A 9,846-nucleotide genomic window follows, 5' to 3' on the forward strand; every position below is an offset into this window, starting at 1 on the left:
AAGAGTAATAAAATGCCAACAGTATACACCTAATTAGTGTTATTAAATAAGCCTCAATAATATGGCTGACATTTTAATATGCTAAGTAGTCTGGAATATGTATGGAAACTAATAGGTCTGACTTTTTCTCTTCTAAAGACAAGAAATACTGGATGAAAAACTAAAAGAAAAAACAGCATTAAATGTTTCATTAATGTTGCTTCTGTTGGCGTGGAGAGGAGCACTGCATGAGTATGATTTGTTAAATTAAAAAAGACTTGATAAAGGCCTGAGACCAAAATGTAGCTTGAATAAATCACTGGGAGCTAATTTTCAGTGTGCAGACATTCTTCTTTTTTTAAATTAAAATGTCTGATCACTGCTCGTCATTAGGGCCCAGTCAGAATACGTCTTATTTAGATGACAGCGTCATCATGAAGTCGCCTCATATTCTCTGTCCCTGCAGTGATGGAATATGAGTCCAATAGTCTACATCTATCCAGCCACTGAAAGAATTTTAATGCAATGAATATGCAACAGTATATTTTATTAATGACTTTTTCAACCATCCACTGTATTTACTGTTTTGCGAGAAGCCCTGGTTTTTAGCCAGAAAGGAACACTAACTGTACTACAAATGATTTACGATATCATTTTTTATCAATACACTGGTAAAATGTGCCAGAAGTTGAGTGAGCATTCCAGTAGAAGCATGTTGTTCATGTTAAATGATGTTTTGACCATTCATTAGGCCCTGCAGTGGGTATCAGGCTGTGCCGTCATAAATCTACTGAACCATCTGACAGGTTACACTATTAACGTACTACTAACGTACCTTTAAACTGCCTTTGAGTCCTACCATTGAGCTTCCTACTTCCTATAATAGGTTTTTTAGCCCGAGAGGGACTCTGACTATACTACATATCTTTAATATATCTCTGATATGATAAATTATCTTAAAAGTAATAAAGCAAAGCCATTATATCAGAGTACCTGTGCTGGTACATGTCATTTTAATGTGACTGCAGTATTTTGTTCCTTCTTGGATACCTTGATAGTTTTCAATGGTAAGCCTGGAGAAAAACATCCAGGTTTTGTCGGTATGGGAGTTGCTAGTTATTTTTATGAAACTGAACAGGCAGAGTTAGATCCAAAGTTATCCAGCTAATATATCAAATCCTACTTTGTGAGACAGGCCTCTAAAATATGTTTTATTGTTAATGTTTGATTTTGTGTGGAGTTATGTGTGTGTCTGGTCTTCTTGTCTTCTACTCTACATGTACTTTACATGACTGTACTGTCGCTTTGTGTGCCTAATTAGTCAGCCTCAGCTGTATAATTTATGGGTCTGCGTGCGTGTGTGTGGGTGTGTGTGTGTTCTTAAGTGTCTATGGGTTGTGAGTGTGTGTATATTTGTGTGTCATCTTGCTATTTGCATTTAAGTCTTTGCCTTTATGATTCTTGTTTGTGATACTAATGTTTGTCTATAAATACGTGTGTGATTCTGTGTTTGTCTGTCTTCAGTTTAAGCTTATATGTATGTAAAGCTGTAGACTCTGTTTTGTTGCCACTACCACTCCTCACCCCTTGGCTCTGCCCCCTTCCTTCCTCCCTCCCTCCCTTCCCCTCCCTCCAGGACAAGACGAGCGCTCTGAGCCTCAGCAATGTGGCAGGAGTCTTCTACATCCTGATCGGTGGCCTGGGCCTGGCCATGCTGGTGGCACTGGTGGAGTTCTGCTACAAGTCCAGGACCGAGTCGCGCCGAATGAAGGTGTCCACCGCGCGAGCCGCTGCCGCTTCAGCCGCTCAGGCCTTTCACTGCTCAGCCTTAGACAGTGGTGCTAGCGCCCCCTACACAGAGCTGCAGAGCTACGGCCTGTACGCCAACAACACTGTTAAGATATAAGGGCAGAGCACAGCCACGGGGTAGGAAACGCTGTGATCAAGCCATGATGATGATGATGATGATGATGATGATGATGATGCTGCTGATGACATCTGCCTCCTCACCCCCCGCCCATCTAACCGTGATCACAGTAGGGCCTCTCACGGCTTCCACCGCAGTGCAAACGCTCTCCTGTACCTCTCTCTACCTCTGCCGCTCAGTCTTTACGTCACTGATCTCCTGCAGTGTTGTTGAACCACTTGATTTTAAAATTGCCCTTATGCCTGTTTCTTCATATTCGAAAGTTTACATAGCACACTAGCTTATATGGTAACAAAACAATACTTTTCCCAGTGTTAGCATCACAGGGTTGTTAGTTTGGCTTTTAATATTACTTTTGGATGTCACTATAAGCACACTCAGCCTTTTATTCTGTATTATATTGACTGTATGTTGACATTAATATATCATTGATCTATATCAGTTCCTTTTAATGGTGAATAATGTAGAATACAAAACTTGTCTAGTAATTATGTACACATTACACTTTACTTTTCAGCTTACAGAAATGTTCCTTTCAGTCTTCCGGTTCAATCCCATTACTAGACTCATTACAATAATTTTGTAGCACACATTCCCAAATGAAGAAATTTCATTTTGCAGCACAGGTATAAAGGCAATTTAAATCACAGTGGTACATCTCTCTACTTCTGTCGCTGTGAGCAAATCTCTTCCCTGCTCCTTCTTCTCTGTTTGCTGACTGTCTCGCAAATGCAGGGCCCATTGTGGTGAACATCCTTTATATGTATACCATAAGGCAGGCCTGGTGCGGCTAACATGTGTTCCATCACTGCTTTAACCTAGAACAGTCTAACTCAAATTGTTGTATGTTGAGAAATCTGAAACCTAAGGACTTGTTGCCTATAAGACTATTTATTGGGAGATGTGAGGTTTCTCCTTCGACAGCGGCGATATCTGTTAGTCATCTGCTTCATGGATCAATTTACAACAAACAACCTTTGATTCATTCTTCCAACATCAAAGCCCCTAGCTGATATACTCTTCATGTAAACAGCAAGCAAAGGCAGCGCCAAGACAAGGAGTGATCTTCTACATGAATCTCTTATATTTTAATCAGCCCACGAAGAGGCACCTGATCAGTATGCTGATGAGATTGGTGAGGAGCCTATTAGTCAGCGGTGCCTTTATGCTGTTTGGCTTGAAAGAAACAACAACAGCGTTCCAATTAGAGGCCGGTGTAAATCTCCAATCCCCATGCAGCACTCACCAGTTGCTCCAGATCGCACTTGCTTTGCCCAATTTAATCAGCTATAGAATAGGGGATGTGGGCAGATACCATAGAGACACACACACACACACACACACACACGTATCACACATCATTAGGTCGGCTTTCGAGCCCAGTGGCTTTTATTGCGCTAGACTGGAGAATGGAGCTATTAAACCAATGAGTGAAGCCTCAGCTCCCGTCTTACTGCCCACTCTTCGCTCTGCTCCTCCTGTTACAAATTAGGACCTTGATGCACATCGGCCAGCACCACGGTTTACCACCCGCGAATATCACTCAGGCCTAGATAAAGAGGGTGAAAACCAGCACCCTAGGACTCTTAACAGCTCATTCTGCTCTTGAATTTCTTGGCGCGCCAGCACCACATTGAGATAGTGACATAAACAGCTGCTTTTGCGCATATATTCATGTAATAAAGAACGGAGAAGTTGCATAACACTCTGCAGAAGTATTTTTATTTTTCTATAGCTGAAAGATTAATAATAATTATGTGCATTGCTAGCTCTAACTGTTGCATAAGCTTTCTCTGTTTTGATTAGGATATAATGCATGCATGTGTGTGAGACTGAATCTGGCGTGTAGACTAACTGCAATCTGTTTGTTTGTTTCTAACAGCAATCCATCAATGACGCCATGCGCTGCTCCACCCTGACCAGAATGAGTGGCAACGGGAGCGGCGGAGAGAACGGACGAATCCTCACCCACGACTTCCCCAAGACCGTTCAGACGCTCCCCTGTATGAGCCACACCGCCAGCATGGGACTGGGTGCCTCCGGCATGTGATTATCACGTGACTGTGCTGGCGGCGAGGAATAGGCAGGGTGGGGCAGAAGAAGAGCACAAGACTCTAATGACCTCAAAAATCATGGCTGTCTGGTTTGACCCATCTATTCTCCTGGCTGTCGACGCGCCCGACTTGAAATTAACTTACTGCCAAAATGCACTCTCGAACCGCTCCTTGCAAACTACGAACAGAGACTCGCAACGTTTTTTTTAAATAAATGGATGTTTGAAAAAGAGATATTGAAAAAGGGAAATGTGCTGCAATAAAGAAGCCGTCAACGGGGCGTGTTTTTGAATTTTTTACAGCGTTCATTTATGTGGGAAAAAAAAGAACCTTATTCTTCATTGTGACGCCTGCGCTGTGCCATTTTAATGGAGCTGTTGACGTTAGTCTGCGTGTGCAATATCTTCACCTCTACTGCTGACCTTGTACTACCTAGATGCTTTCTGATGGCTGATGGAACGTGTCTTTGCACAGACATGGCAGAGGAGGAAAAAAACTTGTGACTGCTACGATGATTTGATATTGTTTTGGGACATTCCCGCTCTCTTTCACTCACACATTTACACGCCATTTTGGAAGGGCAAAGTGCTCTGTGTAGCATAGCCAGTTTTTATGATATAGTATATGGTTTACGCTGTTGTAATAGCGCAAAGAGCTTTGTCAGAAGTAGTTTGATTTGATTTACACTCGTCTGAAGGTTAATGCTGTTTAAATCAGCTGTTGACCAGGCTACAACAACCATGCATTGCTGCTACACCTCATTTAACACATCATGCCTTGTCTTTGTGCCATATGACCATTCTCACTAATGCACACACACATATACACTATACACTTGTTGCTACTGGGTCATTTGTTTGGCCAACAGATAGAGAGTTTTAGTATTTAATGATCACAAAAACAGTCAGGGTGCAGATTCAGAAATGCTCACTTTGACTTGTGTGAGAAGAGTTATATAATTGAGAAAACACACTGACACATTATGTACAGTACTGAGTGACCTTACACTGTATTCTACTGTTGTGACATTCATAGCACGTTAAAGAGCAAAGATTGACAAACTCAGATATAATCTGGAGTAAATATTCCTCAAAAAATTGTCAGAGCTGTTGCCGCATTATTTGCTTACTCCTGTGATGTATTTTCAGCTGTGTTCAGTTTTAATGAAATGGGCAGCGCAGCTATTCGCTCTCAATTTATTGAGAGTGGCATATCCCCTGCAGATTGTGCATGGCCTATAAAAGTAAAGTTGGTCTCCTCTTGCTGTTGCTAGCTAGCTCAGGAAGTAGGCGGGGTTGGAGCACTTGGTGTGACTGACAGATTCACAGTCACTATCAGCTGTGTTCACTAGAAGTCAAGGTTACGGTGGTCACCACGCTGCTCGGCTGTAGAGTTCTCCCTTTCAGATCACGTCAAGTAAACAGAAATCAGAGTGGCAGGCCCCGGACAGTAGAGGGCAGAGATGACAAGGGCCAGACAGCCTGGGTTTGCCATTAAGGGCCTTAAAGTAAAGTACCACCTTAAAATTTGAAATACTGTTAACATAAAACGACTATTGGTGATGCACTTTGCATTTCCTGGCCCATTTTTTTGGTAGTGGTGTATTTTATGTTCCTGTGTGTCTGACCAACAGAAGAGCAGAAACAAACTTTAGCTCATGCTGTGCTTTAGAATCAAATACAGAACAAAAATAAAGCTGGCATGATTATATATTTTTTTTTATTGTCAACAAATCCCATGAAAGGACATGACTACAGTGTGATGGATCATCTCTCAGAGGCCCTAAAAACCTATTTTCTCAATCAGAACACATCAGTTTCTGCTAAAGTTCGTTTTTGGTTATTTCTGGTGAAATATTTCAGTATTTTTAGTCTTGTCTGTGCTCCTCTCACTTTTCTGTTGTGGGCGGGCCTTGGTTCTTTCTGTGAAGCAATGAGGATTTAGCAATATTTGACAAAAATGTAATGACAGTTGTAGGGTTGTTTGCTGCTGTTGTATGCCAATCAAATTTCATCAAACCACAGTCACATAGTTCTGATAAACTCAACTTTTTCTGAATTTAAACTTTGACTGTTCTGCATTGCATAATAGATATGCAGTGTTTTGAGTGGCGTTAATACTTTCCGTTTGTGACACTTAGACCAAAACCCCCCTTGATTCCTACTGAAGACATACATATTTAATTTAAATATATATATTTAGACATATAGTTTCATTGTTAAAATATGTTCAGTATTTTACTAAAACAGCTAGAAATTGTATTTTTTTGTGGTAAATAATGCATTGGTTGGGGACTATTTTCAGCAGCAGATTACACATTTGGTGTGCTATACACTGCAGATTGATGGTGTAGAATTTACTCAAAATAAACTACAGTGTTGTTCATGGTAGTGAAATATCCAGAACAACAATGTGGCTCACTGATATGTTTTAGTTAGTAGTTGAAAATAAATAAGTTACAGTATATCAGGCTTTGACTGCACAAGCAATACTTGTTTTGTAAGATCAGTTAATTGTTAGTTTTGGTCTTTTTATTAGATTTGTTGACAATATGAGAAATATAGAATGTCACCAGCCTTTAAACTCTCAGTCTTACCTGGGGAAATTGTCAAAGCAAAGAAAAACCAATAACAGTTTTTCACAGCCAGAAGCTAAAGGGTACATTCTGTGCCGTCTTCCAACACGAACATTGTATCGTCTTACCTATCCATCACTTTAGCTCTCCACCCACACAACTATTCCACTGCAGAGTACAACTATTTCAGCTATCTGGATTACCAGAAATCATTCAAGAAAATATAGGAAACCATCAAGTTAAGACTAAGCAGGTGAAGCAAGTTAAAGGGAAAAGTGGTTCATCAAAATGGTAAATTCCAGTAATTCATCACCACATAAAGTCCTGAAATGCACTGAACATCATCATCGTCACACATGGTTGATACCTAAGAGTCCAACAGTGTCCAAAGGTGTCCTTTTACTTTAAGGTGACTGGAAGGTTGTGGCTCGAAATGGGATTCTCACTGCTGTGGGATGCCAGAGGTCGGCTTTAGGTTATGTACCACACTCTCTAGCTGACCTCTCGTTTCACAGCAGAGGCCAAGCGCCTGTACAAAGGCAGCACTCATCCTCTTGCTTCCACAGCTAGTCTTGTATTATTTTTTCTTCTCCTCTGATTTTCTGCTTTAAAAAAATATGGTACCAAATCTAATGTATGACCTCTCTCTTTCTCTACATCGTCATACAAGCAAGAAAAATGGGCAGTCAGAGTTTACCGAAATCATACATATCTCCACCTATTATGTATATAAAAGGCTTTTCTCTTCCCCAGTGAAAATGTTTGTTCTCCCAATCATGCCTCAGTGTACTTGAATTAGTTACCTACTGCGTGAGTACTTTTCCTTTTTTCCCTCATCTACGTCTTCTTTTGCTGATGTTGTATTAATTAGGACACAGCACAGCACTCTTCAGTGGAGGCTTTACCTTTGGAAAGATGTTTTATATGCCATAACAGATTTGTAAAAACAAAACAAAAAAAAAGACACTCAATGTTTGTATTATAAGGGAGAGTTGGTGTGCCGGGGAAGTGTTATACACTTTGAAGAGTGTAAAAAATGAAACACACACACTGATGTTGAATAAACCGTAGAAGCTAATGTTGTTTAAAGCCAGTTTTGAGTTAATTTCATTTTATTTTGTTGCAATTTCAAAAAGGACTTCCTGTTGGTGTTTTTTAAGTGCTTGAAATTTAACACCATTTGAATATTTCTTTGTCGATTTTCTTTTTCACAGTATTTTACTACTGGAATCTAATCACCAGATTGTTCATCTTTATTGTTGTTTTTTTTAAACAATGGAAAGGGTGATACTGAGTTTTCAAATTAAAACGATTATCAATAAATGGGTTCACAGTTTTAAAAAATGTAAAAGAATACAACTATTAGGAATCCGACTTTTGAGAAATAAACTTTTTTTTCTAACCAAAGTGTCCTGGAAGGAAGTCATCATGCTTTTGTAACCGAATAAAGGAATAAACTATGTATATTTGTTTGTTTTTGTTTTTTTAACATGAGAGTCATACATCTCAATCTGTGCCTTGGGCAAATGGGATATGACTTTAGATATTAAAAGCACAGAGGAATAAAGTGCTGCCTGGGTCACAAAGGAGTGCAGTGATCCAAAAAATAATCTCATGCAGTCTTGCATGAAAAAAGAGAAAGAAAAGGCCTCTGTTACATGAGCTGAAAAGCAATTAAAAAGAACCAACTTGTGTCGATTTAATGGTCCTCGTCAGGGTCATATAGATTAGGGAGTACAGACAACATTTAAAGAGGGAGCACTTCCACATCCCACTCAGACTAATTTGCATCTGTATGTATACAGCATCTGCATGCATATACCTAGTAAATGGACATGCATAGTCAAGATGACAGAAGAAGAAAACAAAAGGAGGTCTGTTCGGTCATTTTTCCTTTATCTGATAGAATAATGAGATGTGAGCAATGTGGGGAGAGAGAGGATGATGACATACAACAGAGGTTCTCAACTGGGTTCAAATTGGGGGCATTGTTGTTTATGGTAGGGCTACCTAGTATGTTTTTTTCTTAAACTGGCAAACTCAGAAATTCACATTTTGGAAACAGAACTGGCTCGAGCCACTAAAGATCTCATCATAAAGGCTCAATCAGGATCATTTGGCTCAATTCAAATCTTTCTCTTTCAGTCTCCACCAGCTACTGAGGGGAGGTATCTGGCAAATGAATTGCTATATTTTCCTCTATCTTAACCAGCTAGTTACTAACTGGCAGCTGCAGAAGTACTTTTTGCTTCTTCCCCTACAATGTTTAACCAATCTTTTTTTCACATCACATGTCTGCGCCAGGGCAGGGCAAGGCACGTTTATTTATACAGAACATTTCATACACAGGCAAAACAAGATGTTTTATATAATGAAGTTTAAAAAGAATAAAAGAGCATAAAACAAAAAACACATGCCTATATATTTCTGTTCAACTCAAAACTGTTCACTGTGATGCAGGAACTTATTTCATTCAGTCAGGCAACTCATTTGGAATAAATTATTATGTAAATGTAGAATATGTACAGCATTATTGTTTGGCATATAGGCACTCCCCCACGAGGAACAGCAAGCTCAGCACAGAGGGGAATGGGGAGCGATTATAATAGCTTCCTCCCTCGAGGAATGTAAACTACACAGCCTATAGGTTGATGCCGGGGTTGAGGTCGGGCTTATGAAATGCTGTATTAGCAGCAGCGGCCAGTAATAACAAGTAGCATACCTGTAGTTTTAAGGGGAAGTAGTGTTGCAGCAGGCATGCAGCATAAGTGAGCAGAGCATGACGAGTTAGAGTAGCAGGGGACTTTGGGTTGCCTGCCTCAGCGTCACTTCATTGACGCAGAAACTAGAAATGAGCAGTAGCTCAGTAATTTTCAGAATCGTACTTCATATTCAGAAGTCCCCAGTGTACCTTTGAGCACTTTTAGAAAATAGATAATAATAATAATAATAGATATAATAATAATAATAATAGAAAATAGACAAGTCAGTGGAACATATGTTTGTCAAATTTAATCCAGTTATTATATTGATGCTCATTTTGAGTTTCATCAAAACTGCACCGCTGCAAACTTGATCCAATCTTTAACCTGTTTGTTATGAATCTGTGGCATGGCTTTTTATATCAAATCAGACTGTTATTACTCCAAACACACTGCAACATGTCAGTGAAGCTGCTGGCGGTGGTACAGTGTACCTATGTACACATGCTCTGCTTCAGTGGTTCTCAACTTTTAGACTTACGCCCCACCACAGAATAATCAGGCTGGTGTTTGCGTTTCATTTAATTCTCCACAACCATTTGGCGACCC

The 9,846-nt window shown here is 39.9% G+C and overlaps 1 protein-coding gene across 2 annotated transcripts in view; it reads left to right on the top strand.

Annotated features, from left to right (window-relative positions):
* gria1a (glutamate receptor, ionotropic, AMPA 1a) overlaps positions 1-4,080 on the top strand; it is a 66,755-nt gene extending 62,675 nt beyond the window's left edge. For both annotated transcript variants that reach the window (XM_035669716.1, XM_035669717.1), the window contains exons 15-16: positions 1,616-1,750; positions 3,789-4,080. In XM_035669716.1, the coding sequence (XP_035525609.1) occupies positions 1,616-1,750; positions 3,789-3,956 (303 nt within the window). In that variant the 3' untranslated portion in view covers positions 3,957-4,080. The remainder of the gene's footprint in view (positions 1-1,615; positions 1,751-3,788) is intronic.
* The last annotated feature ends 5,766 nt before the right edge of the window (positions 4,081-9,846 follow it).

Source organism: Morone saxatilis, unplaced genomic scaffold (genome assembly GCF_004916995.1).
Source record: "Morone saxatilis isolate NCDOM2014 unplaced genomic scaffold, NCSU_SB_2.0 Contig22, whole genome shotgun sequence".
Taxonomy (NCBI): domain Eukaryota; kingdom Metazoa; phylum Chordata; class Actinopteri; family Moronidae; genus Morone; species Morone saxatilis.